The sequence below is a fragment of the Mus caroli genome, unplaced genomic scaffold, assembly GCF_978045245.1.
Source record: "Mus caroli unplaced genomic scaffold, Mus_caroli_1 scaffold_12, whole genome shotgun sequence".
Classification (NCBI taxonomy): Eukaryota; Metazoa; Chordata; class Mammalia; order Rodentia; family Muridae; genus Mus; species Mus caroli.
The window spans coordinates 25,820,272-25,832,282 of NW_028227267.1; the positions used below are offsets into that span (position 1 = coordinate 25,820,272).

At 48.6% G+C, this 12,011-nt stretch overlaps 1 protein-coding gene across 1 annotated transcript in view; it reads left to right on the forward strand.

The window, feature by feature from the left end:
- Positions 1-252: 252 nt before the first annotated feature.
- Positions 253-12,011, forward strand: part of Vstm4 (V-set and transmembrane domain containing 4) — an 84,698-nt gene continuing 72,939 nt past the window's right edge. The window contains exons 1-2 of the mRNA XM_021181981.3: positions 253-382; positions 6,921-7,319. Of these exons, the coding sequence (XP_021037640.1) occupies positions 328-382; positions 6,921-7,319 (454 nt within the window). The 5' untranslated portion in view covers positions 253-327. The remainder of the gene's footprint in view (positions 383-6,920; positions 7,320-12,011) is intronic.

The window sequence follows — 12,011 nt, forward strand, 5'->3', positions numbered from 1 at the left end:
GTTTCTGGATCCCTCTTAGGAAAGGGTTTGGAACAAGGAGAGCTAAAGGCCTCAGGGAGATTACAACGTCCTCCTGGACGCCTTAGCTCTGTACGAAGTGAATCTCCAGGGTCACCTCAGTTTTCTCATCTGAGACGTGGGCGTGGTGAAAGGGGACACCGTGGGCTGTCCCAGTCAGTGGATGGGGAGGCCGCTCCTCCAGCTCGGCATAGACCCAGGGACCCAGCAGCGCTGGCCCGAACTGTGGCTGGAGGCCGAGGGGCGGGCCGGGCCGGGCGGGCGGCGGCGCTCTCCCGGGTCACAGCGCCCGGCGGAGGCGGCGGGAAGATGCGGCTGCGGCTCCTAGCGCTGGCGGCGGCCGTGCTGCTGGGTCCGGCCCCGGGTAAGCGCGGCGCGGCGGGCGGCTGCGCGGGAGGCCGGGGCTCGAGCGGGAGGGGAGGCCAGGGTTACATGGGGTCCTGGAGACTCACTCCTACCCCGCGATCCTGGCGGCGCAACGGCGGCGCCGACTCAGGTCCCCTCGGGTCCCTAGTCCTGCCCGTGTCCCACGATGGGGACCTGCTCTCGGGACAGCTCCTAGTCCCTTCTGAGACGCAGGCCGCGGAGCTCAGGGCGAAGCCAGCCCGATCAGAGCCCCAAGTCGGCGGTTTCTTTCTGTCTTCCGTAGTAGTAGAGACCCGCAGCTGCTGCCAGCACCAACTTCCCTTTAACTATCTTTGGAGACTCTCCGAAATGAGGTCAGGAGCGATCGGATCTTCCCAGCCTGCTGGGCACTGAGGGTTTACTAGTGAGTCTTCTGAGATGGTCAAATCTGGTTAGACAGGATGTCATCCATCAGAATCCTTTCCCACAAGCACACTTCTTTGGGGGCCACCTCTGTTGGCTTGCATGGAGTTTTATGGCTCCCACTTACAGCGGCTGAAGAACCTCCTCCGCTCGGTCCCCAGCAATAGGTATATTAGTGACTCTCCCTTCCCAGGTGACTACCAGCAACAGGTGTACACTATCTCATTTAATCACAGTGGTGTTTCAAAGTAAGAACATCAAGGTTTTATCGATCCAAATACTGCGTAAAACACTGGCTCAGTTTATCAGTCCACCAACCTCTAAGGGCAGCACAGTTTTAGCCCCATTTTAAAAACAAAGAATGAAAGGGACAGGTATGAAATTTTGAACCCTTTAGATTCCAACCTGGATGTACCCAGGGTCACCCTGTAGCTCCTGCTTACCACCCTTCACCTGGGGCTGTCATTCACTCCACCAGACACTTCCCCTATGACTCCTGACCTCCATCTGCAAGGGAAAGGCCAACATACTTAACATATAAACCCACTCTCAGGGCCTGCACAGTCTTCGGCCTTCATTTAGGGGTAGAGTGGGAGTTTATTGGTCACCCAGTCCCACCATTCATCTCGCAGAAAAGAACACTATCAGTCCAAGTACTTATTAAAAGCCAAGCTGTGGTTCAGAGCGGTGACTACCAGTCATCTTTGAAGTCAGATCTCCTAGGTTTGAATTTCATCTCTGCTATGCGCTGTGTGAGCTTGAGCAAGTTGTTCAGCTTCTCTGGGCCTCCATCTCGGCTGTAAAATGAGAATTAGCAGCTAATGAGGATACCCTGGGGAAATACATCTAATTGCCTTAGAACTGCACTTGGCCTGAAGTTCACTTGAGCGTGTTTCTTCCTTTGTCACAAAACAAGGCAGCATTTGCCCTGGCCTGGAGGTAGTTTTAGGTGATGGCTCACAGTGGATAACTGGTGGGCTAGGTTTGGAGGCCTCCCTGCTTATTGCCCCTCCTCAGCAGCCCCTGATGCTACAAAGCAGTGTGCTTCAGAGGTTTGCCGTCTGTCACTTAGAAGTCCCTGGATCCTGGAGACAGTGGAGGATGTCTTTAGGCAGTGGAGACGACAAGCTATAGTACCAAGCGCACCTTCATGGCCTGCTCCGAGCTGGAGCTGCGCGTGGCCATTTCTGCATCCTGGGAGAAGGAAGCCTTTGCTTTCCTGCAGCTGAGGCGGCTGCTGCTGCTCCATGAGAAGACTGCGCACTCTGGGCCTCCATGGGTATCATCTCAGAGAGCTGTCTGTATTCTTCCTTTTCACGGCGTTACCAAATCCCAAAGCAGGGGCTAGACTGTGATTCTCGTTCCCAGGGACCCCAGGTTCATGCAGACACACAAACGGCAGTGTAACTTGTGGGACCCAAGAGAAACAGAAACATAGGGGATCTTCTTCAAAGAATATAAAATTTTCATGAAATGATCAGTAAAGGCTAACACCAGTGGGCATCGCAGGAGCCATCTGTGTGCCTGTAGCTCTTGCACGCATGGAGCCTACCCTGATCCAGGATAGTGTAGGCTCCCTTCCTGCTGCTCTTTCCCACAGTTCACACATACAGACTTATATTGTAGCTCACTTGCACTAGCCATGAACCACATCACTTCCCATTCACCATTCAGGTGAAGAAGCCCAGGCTCTGAGCGCCCCATTCCGAACAGAAGCAGATTTCCAGCCAGGCCATCACAGGACACCCACCCAGGCTCTCTACCCAGCCCCTCGGCCCTTCCTTTCTGTGCTCTTCTTCCTCTTCTGTGTTCTTTCTTCCTCTTCTCTGGCCACTCAACAGGCCTGGGACCGTGTGACTCCCAGTTCTCAGCCCTCGAGGGATGCCTGGGGCTTTGGAACATCAGAGCACATGCTTGTAGAAGGAATGGAACCATGGCTGCAGGAAGCTTGGCCTTCTGTTTGGATCAGTGCCATCCATTTCTGTATTGCCACCTTTCTTGTTTAAGAACTGGCCTTTGACTGGGATGAGGAATCCTCTCTAGAGGACTATGTACAGGAAGGGGTTTCAGACTGGACCACAATGGGATGTAGTTCACAAAGGGATACCCATCTTTTCAATTCTAGCCTGCACCTGGTTCTTCCTGCCGTGGGCCTCTGGATAGTGAGACCCTCTCTCTTGGAGGACATTCTCGGCTGCTGAAATTTGGCTTTACTAATTTCCAAGATAACCTTCAGCTCATGACCATATTCTTAGGTCTCTGTAACCCCAAGACAAGGATCAAGGTCGTTTCAGGGCTGAATTTTTTCTTTCTTGCTTGCTTTTCATTTGTTTGTTTTGGTTCCAGGGTTTTCTTAAACCCTGCATGTTTCCTCCATAGCTGGTAACTTTGCGGTTGTATTCTCCCTCCTTGTCCCAATCAGGAGCTGCCTCACTGGCTTCTTAGCTCCGTAAAGTCAATGGAGGCAGAAGACGGCAAAAGGGAAGCAGAAACCAGGAGTGCAAGGGTGTGGTGGAGCCCATTCCTCACCTTAGCTCTCTGCAGTCTGTGCTCAGGAAGCCTGTCTTCTGCTTCAGGCTAATGTGTCAGTTTCTTAGGTCAGAGAGTGAGGGTCAGCCCTGCCTAGCTGCTACATTGTGTCAGCTGGAGGGGGAGGGATAAGTGACATCTGCCTGGGCGGTCCCTCCTGCTGAGTCAGCATGCACAGTGTGCTTTTCTGCCCACAGCTCGTGCGTGCATGCTTTGTCTGTCAGTCTGTCTGGCCGGTGCACCCACTTTCCATTGTCCTGCCTCCCATTGCTTCCCCTGGCCCCTTTCTGCTGAGCCACAGGGGACACAGTGATACAGTGGGAAAGAACTGTTCAGCTTCTCTCCACAAAGATTGAAATGAGCACCTTAAACTCAGGGCTTATGCTTGTCAAGGCCCCCTACCTGCACTTCCTCCCATCCTGGCTGGGTCTGAGCTGCAGGTGTCTGCACATAAACCAAGCCTCCATACCTATACACTTGGCATAAGGAGCCGCCCGTTCCAGGGCTGGATGGTGCTGCCCATGGCCCCTGACTTGGACAGGGGATCCTGCTTCTGAGAGCCTGTGACTTTCAGCAAAGCTTTTCTGACAGTCTGAGGTGCTTAGCCACGTCAGCATCAACATCTCCGTGTGTGTGTGTGTGTGTGTGTGTGTGTGTGTGTGTATGGGTTGCAGGTGAAAGGCTGGAGTGCACTTTCATCAGGAGGGCCGTATGTATGCATTTGCCTACTTCTGTCCCAAATGACCTTGATAACAAACTTGTATTGATTAACAAGGGGTGAAAGCTGAGGTCAAGGTGACTGCGGAGTCTGGTTGTCCCTAGGCCTCTCTCTGCTTGGCTGGTGTGGTATCTTCTCCCTGTATGTACAGTCTTCAACTGCATGACTCTGTGTTCTAAGCTCTTTTTAGTCACATCGGTCACATTGCTTCGCATTGTCACTGGGTCCACCTTAAGGATCTCACTTAACTTAGTCTTTACCTCCCACTACACTCACATTTGGCAGTACTAGGGGTTAGAACTCAGGAAGAATGAATAGCCTAAGGTGCACAATTCAGCCATCAGTGAATGAATGCCCTTGCACTCCTATAGAAGACACTGATGTTTGGAGCATCTGTAAGAAAATGGACGGAAGGCAGAAGGGAACACTGCTGGAGAGAGAATGACACCCTGGACTCCACCCCCACCCCCTCAGTCCCTTTGCTTTCTGAAGCTTGAGATAGGGCTTTGAGCCTGAGCCACAGGATGACAGGAGGGGGAGGGGTACTAGTTTGCCTCCAGGATGGAATCTGGCCTCCCATGGGGGCTGGAACACTTGGCACATTCTCTAGGTTTCAGTCACTATAAATAATCCCCTCTTCATGTGGAGTTACCAGGAGGAGCCTGGAGTGCAGGGTTCGGTTTGCTATCATCCCACCCATGTTGTTTCCATTTCCTCTCTTCCCAGCCCCTCTGGCTCCAGTGGGGAGCCTTTGGGGGTGGGTCCGGCTGGCCCTGGATTTTGTAAGCCAGCTGCTGTGTTTTGGTGCTCTCTCCTCTGTCCAGTTCTTCATGGCTAATGGAATGGAGGTCAGCCAAGGGTCCCAGCTGCCTTCCTTATTCACCAGGGATCTCCTACATGAGGCTATCTGCTCTCAGATGAGCCTCAGCCATCAAGAAGAAGTGCTGTCCATACCAGCTAGGTGCCAGCCAGGTGAGCGAGATGCACGGAAGATGAGGACCACTTCTGCTTCATTGTGGTTGACTTCCCACAGCAAAGGTGCTGCTCCTGGGGACTGCAGAGAACATCCCAGGAGACATCCCAGATAGCCTGAGAGCTTTGATTTATCTGAATCAGTACAGAGCAGCTTTTGCCATGTAAAGTGACACTCAAGGTCCCCAGGCAGGACTTCTCAGGGGCCTGTTGGCTGGAAAGAGAGGATTGGGGACTTCACACAGAGCACAGCATCCGGTAGCCTCTCCCCTTGAGTCTGCTGCATCTGCTATTACATCAACTAAAGCCTGGCATGGTGCTGAGTACTGCGGAATGCTCCCTCATGCGTATTGTCCTAACCCCCTTGTGGATATTACCTCACACAACAAAGGGGACTGACGGATGCTACTGAGTTAAAGTTCTCCATTCTTCTGGAGGGTCCTGAGTTTAGCGCCCAGCTTCTAAGAAGGCCAAAGGATAGAAGACCGATCCTTAAAACACAATTTTTCAAATGACAAGCTATTGAAAATAACCAAGAACATGACTGCCGGGGTTTGAATGAGGCTTATCCCCTCAGAAACTGAGTTTGGGATTTGATCTCCATTATGAGGTCCTGAGAGATGAGGCTTTAAAGAACTGGTTAGGACTCTGTCCTCAGAAATGGCTGAATCTGTTCACTCAATCAGTGACTGTCATTATGAGGATGGGTGTTTTGTGAAAGCATTTGGCTAGGTCTCTAAAGCACCCCTATCTTCACACGTGATGTCTGGTGCTAACCTGGGATGCCTGCAGAAAGCTATTCTGAGGATACCCGCATCTGACATGGCCCCTCCCATGAGCTTCAGGGTGGCCTGGCTGTGCTGTATCACCCATGGTGCACCATGGGATCGGTTTATGGGAAAGGAACCAGTGTTCGGCTTCTTTGGGTTCAGCTGGTCTGGTGTGTCCAATGAAGCTCAGGAGTTGAACTGTAGCTAGGGGTGGGCTCCTCTGGGTTAGTTTACAATAAGAAATCAAAGGATAGCTTGTAGTGGAAAGGACTGGAATTCTGAAGCATCTTTTGGGGGTATTGGGAGAGCGCCATATCTATCCTGGATCTAGAAGCTCCTTTTTTCTTCATTTTTGCTTCATTTTGTATGCTTCAGTGCAGACCATAGTTCCTGAGTCCAAAGAAGCCATTGGAAATTCCTTGTCACTCCAGTGCACTAGCACTAGGGTCACCCTTTGTTTGGCCATTACTGCTTAGAGCTAGACTCACCACTACTAAGAACGTGAGCAGGAAGGGAGGCAGACAGATTCAGTCTCCTGGTTGACAAGCCATTGCAGAGGCATCTCCCACCTGCCTCTGACCCACAGTCCTGTCAACATGGATAAAAACACAACTTGGGGAGGTTCGTGGAGAAGATGAGGTGTGAGCTGAGTTTTCAAGATATTCTCCAAGTCTTGATTCATATGTATACTTTGCATTTCCGTGGCACATTAAAACACTTTTGAGAATGTGTCTGTTCAGATGGTCAGTGTTTGGCATGCCATGTGAGTGAGACCATTGCATATAGGAATGTGGGAGCCATAAGGCCCATAGAAGGGATTCCTAGTGGCTTCTTTGGACTCAGGATCTATGGTCTGAACTGAAGCATACAAACAAGCTAAAGTAAAATAAGATGAAGGAAGGAGACTGAAACTAGAAAGGATATGGGGCTCTCCCAGTACCCCAAAAGATGCTTCAGAATTCCAGGTGTTTCCTGGTCATGGTGAGGCTGGGAAGTATAGAGAGTGCCAAGACCACTGCCTCTTTGCCCCTTCAGAGCATCCAGACGCCAATAGCATGTGGCTTGTCCCTGGCTTCTGGGAATGGCCTGGCTGCACGAACCCAGGCTGCGACCTTCATTCACCTTTCCGTCCTCTTCCATTGCAGAAGTCTGTGGTGCTCTCAATGTCACGGTGTCCCCAGGACCTGTGGTGGACTACTTGGAAGGGGAAAATGCCACTCTCCTTTGCCACGTCTCCCAGAAGAGACGGAAGGACAGCTTGCTGGCCGTGCGCTGGTTCTTCGCCTCTGACGGCTCCCAGGAGGCCTTGATGGTGAAGATGACGAAGCTCCGGATAATTCAGTACTATGGGAACTTCAGCCGGACTGCCAACCAGCAGAGGCTACGCCTGCTCGAGGAGCGTCGAGGGGTGCTGTACAGGCTGTCTGTCCTGACGCTCCGGCCCACGGATCAAGGGCAGTATGTCTGCAAAGTGCAAGAAATCAGCAAGCACCGGAACAAGTGGACAGCCTGGTCCAATGGCTCCTCGGCGACAGAAATGAGAGGTGAGAATGATGTTGGTGTCTCGGAGGAGGTGCAGTGTGTGGTAGATGGTGGTCCTGGCGTTAGTCAGTATGTAAATTCTGGTCGCCTCATTGGCTCTGCTAGTATAGTTAGTCCACATCTTGTGGCCTCTGTGGGCCAAACGCCTGTGAGTCAAATTATGAGGATGAGGACAGCTCTTGGACACTGGCTGATATGGAAGGTAGATATGGAGGCAGGGACAACAGAGTGAGTGACTACCTCCGTATTAGTCATGTCCTGCCTGAAATATTGAACTTTGTATGCTGTCAGATAAAGAAATCTGGCCCCTACTTACTTCGGCCAGAGGCGTGTGAGGGTATGGCCTGAGCTGTGCTTACTGTGGACTTGGACTGGGACTTTGTGGTTACAGAGAGAATGAGGGAGGTGGGAGGTGGGGACTGTGGGACATAAGTCACCGAGTTGGGGCAGTATACAAGTTACAGAGAGCAATGGCCTCTGTTACGTTTCTTGGTTCTGTGACTGAGTATCAGACAAAAACCATCTAAGGGAGGACAGATTGATTCCGGTTTATTGTTTTGGTGTTCAGGATGCAGCTGCTTGGCCAGATTATCATGGAAGAGGGAGGGATGTGATGGTGGAGGGCAGCTGCTCACATCACAGCCAACACACAGCCAAGGGCACTGTAGGAAGAGGCCAGGGAGAGTATACCTCCAGGGACCCATTCCCCAGGGACCCAGCAAGGTTCTACCGCTCAGTGTCACTGCTCAGTGTCTACTGGCTCCTCAGTTGATACCAGAAGCTCGAGGCCAAGCTTTCACCACTTGGGGGACATTTCAGACTCAAAGGGCAGTGACACCAAAGAGTAGCTGGGGTATTTGGCCCATGCAGAAGTGCCCAGTGTATAAGAAGCTTCCGGGAGGATCCTTCCTTCTCGAAGAGGCTAGAAGATGACGTGTCTTCAGATATGACCAGGAAGACAGTGATCTTTGGACACCTTGGATTTCCTCAGGTGAGCTCTGTATGGCAAGCGCATCATGGCAGGCACATGGCAGTGAACTGTTACTGTGTCTGTTTAACTGTTCCTAGGCCAAGGTTGAGCCTCACTGAGAAAGTCCCCAAGGAATTAGACTAGACTTTGGCTAGGAGGCAGGGCTTTGACAATTCCCAGTCCATTGTTCAGAGCCGTGTCTCTGTGACCACTTTAACTAGGGGTGCCTGATACCCAAAAGCAAGTGTGTGGTGGGAGAGCCGGATATAAACTTCCGGCCCTCTAAGTGGTACTGCTTTGAGTTCCTGATCTGCTGCCAGGCTTGGGTCTTGGCTAACTGTGAAGTTTGTGAGGAAGGTAAAGGCACCGGGGTAGCCCTAGCTTTCTGCAGGCAGATAGGAGATGAGTTATGTCTTTAAGAGCATCCAACTTGGGTTTGATTCCACACATGGTTAAGAGATTCACAGAGTATAGCTGTTTGTTTATAATATGAAAGAGATGCTAATTTTATCACACACAATATATAGCACGAAAGCCTTCAAGCTATATTGTTTTGGTAAGCTGTTTGAAAGGTGACTCTTTTCCATTGTGAAAGGGACTGTGTTAAAGGGAGGTAATCTACGTGGGGGGTATTTGAAGCAGCCACTTGTCTTTGGAGTAAAATATGTATTTTGGCATAGGAAACCAAACCAAAAAAAAAAATACAGTGGCTGAGGAGGCAAACAGCACAGACGATCACTTGGTCCTGCAATGTAGAATCCTTTCTTTAAGAGTGTATGCATCTTAGTGTCTTTCTAGTAGGATACGAAGACCCCTAGATACATGGAGGAGTGGTAGAGCCAGGTCCTATTGAGATCTCTTTCTAGTTTCTTGAGAAACCTCCGTACTAATTTCCAAAGTGGCTACACCTCTGTACACTTCCACCAACACCATATAAGCATCCCCCTCTCCTGTATCCATGTGGGTACTTGTTGTTATTTGGGGTCCTGGCAGCTATTCTTATTGGGGCATGATGGAGGCTTTGATGTGGTTTTAATCTGCACTTTCTGATACCTAAGGATCTTGAGCTCTCAAGAGTGCTTAGTAGACATTTGTCTTCTTCTTCTGAGAACTTCCTGCTCAGTTCCACAGTCCGTTCTTTTTCTAGTTGTGTGATTTCCTTGGAGTTCAGTTCTTTGAGTTCTTTGTGTAGGTCCAGACACTAATCCTCTGTGTAGCTGCAGAGTTTCTTCTATGGTGCAGGCTGTCTCTTTGAGGACTTGACTCTATCTTTTGCTGGCAGAGGCCCTTAGTTTCCCGGGCTCTCATTTGTCAATTGTTGGTCTTAGTTCCTGCACAGAATCGTCCCGTTCACAAGGTCCTTACCTATGCATATTCCTTGCATTTTTCTCTAGTAGGTTTGGGGTATCAGGTTTTTATGAAGTCCTTTAGCCATTTGGAGGTAAGTTTGGTACAGGGTGAGCAGTAAGGATACAGGGTTTTTTTTCCTTCTTTCTCTGTCTGTTGAAGTCCTGGTTTCTCAGTACTATTTGCTGAAGGTTCTGTCTTTTTCCCAGTGTGTGTGTGTGTGTGTGTGTGTGTGTGTGTGTGTGTGTGTGTGTGTGTGTGTGTGTGATTTAGTGTCTTGGTCAAGATCAGGTAGCTGTAGTCCCATGGAGTGTATTTGGCTCCTCTATTCCATTCTATTGATCTGTGTGTCTGTTTTGTGCTAGCACCATGCTATTTTTATTGCGAATACTCTGCTGTGTGACTGGAAGTTAGACATGGCGACATTGCTTTTGTTGAGCATTGTTTTGGTTTGGCCGTTGGCATTTCCACACAGGTTTTGACATTGTCTTATGTCTGTGAAGAAAGGATCTGGTATTTTGATAGGAACTGCATTGGCTCTAATCTGTAGATTGCTTTTGGTACTGTCTTAGTTACTGTTCTATTGCTATGAAGAGTCACCATGAACAAGGCAACCCTTAGAAAAGAAAGCATTTAACTGGAGGCTTGCTTACAGTTTCAGAGGGTTGGTCCATGATCATCATGGCATGAGTAGACAGATATGGTGTCAAAGCAGTAGCTGAGGATTGATCATTCTGATCTACAGGAAGTAGGCAGAGAGAGAGAGAGAGAGAGAGAGAGGGAGAAGGAGAGGGAGAGGGAGAGGGAGAGGGAGAGGGAGAGGGAGAGGGAGAGGGAGAGGGAGAGGGAGAGGGGAGAGAGAGAGAGAGAGAGAGACTAGGCCTAGAATTCATGGGCTTCTGAAACCTCAAAACCTAGCCCCAGTGACATGTCTCCTCCAAAGGACCATACCTACTGCAAGAAGACCACAGTTCTTAATCTTCCCTAAAGTATTCCTCCAACTGGTAACTAAGTATCCAAATAAACGAGCCTTTGGGACCATTCTCATTCAAAGCACCACAAGTAGGGTGAGCATTTTGACAGGATTCATTCTGCTGATCCATGAACTGGGAGAATTTTTCATTTTCTACTGACTTCCTTGATTCCTTTCTTCAGTGTATTAAAGCTCTCATTGTAGAGGCCCTTTGTTTCCTTATATTTATTTCCAGGTATTTAAATTTTTTATGATTGTTGTGAATGGAATTGTCTCTCTGATTTCTTTTTAGTATGATATATATATATACACACACACATACATATATATACATTATATATGTGTGTATGTATATATATGTATATATATTATACATATATCATAGGTATATGTTTCTCTTTGTGTGTGTACGCGTGTGTGTGTGCGTGTGTGTGTGTGTGTGTGTGTGTGTGTATCTATCTATACATGAAGGCTACTGATTTTTCTGTGTTAATTCTGTATCCTGTCACTTTGATGAAAGTATTTATCAGCCTATTTTTTGTTGGAATCTTTGAGGTCTCTTACGTTTAGAATCTTGTCATGTGCAGATAGAATACTTTGACTTCCTTTTCCTATTTGTCTACCCTTTGCTTTTTTTCTTGTCTTATTGTTCTGGTTAAGACTTCAAGCCCCAGGCTTATCCATACAGCTACTCCAATTGTGTGGTGGCTTGTAATCTTACTTGTCATCCCTTTCTGGTGGGGAATTCCTTTTTCAGACGTTGTCTTTACTCTGGTGCAGTTTGCATGTGATCAATTACACAGGGTACCTTTTGGTATCTACTCTTAGAAAGGATTTCCAACCACATGCTTAGACAAGTGTTTATGGGCAGATAGGAAGGGACAGGGAGGTGAGAGGGATTAGAGTGCATGGTGTGAAAGTCACAAAGAATCAGTAAAAAAATTTAAAAGCACTTACAATTTTCTGTCACAGTTTTAATGTTAAAAGCATTATTTTTTTTATCTCTTTAAAGTCTGTTTTTATATAAAGATAATTTACTTTTGTTTCCAACTATTCTTCCTAGAGGACAAGTTCCCCACTATCAGTGTTGCCGACTTTCTCACGTACTCTATTATTCTTACATGAGTTATTCTGCTTTAAGATAATCTTGAGAAACGGTTTACATAGTTCTGTGGAAATTATGTTAGATTTTGATTGGTGTATTGACATTTAAAATTATCATTGTGCTGATATATACATCTGTCTTTTTGTGTTTTATGTTGTTATTGGCAAAATGCCTGAGGTTGGAGTTTCAGTGAAGAAAATGGATTTATATAACCCTCAGCTTTAGTGTCTAAGAGTTGAAGGGTGGGGTGGCTGTCCCCATTTGGCTCTGATTGGAGACATCTTGGCTGAGGCACAACA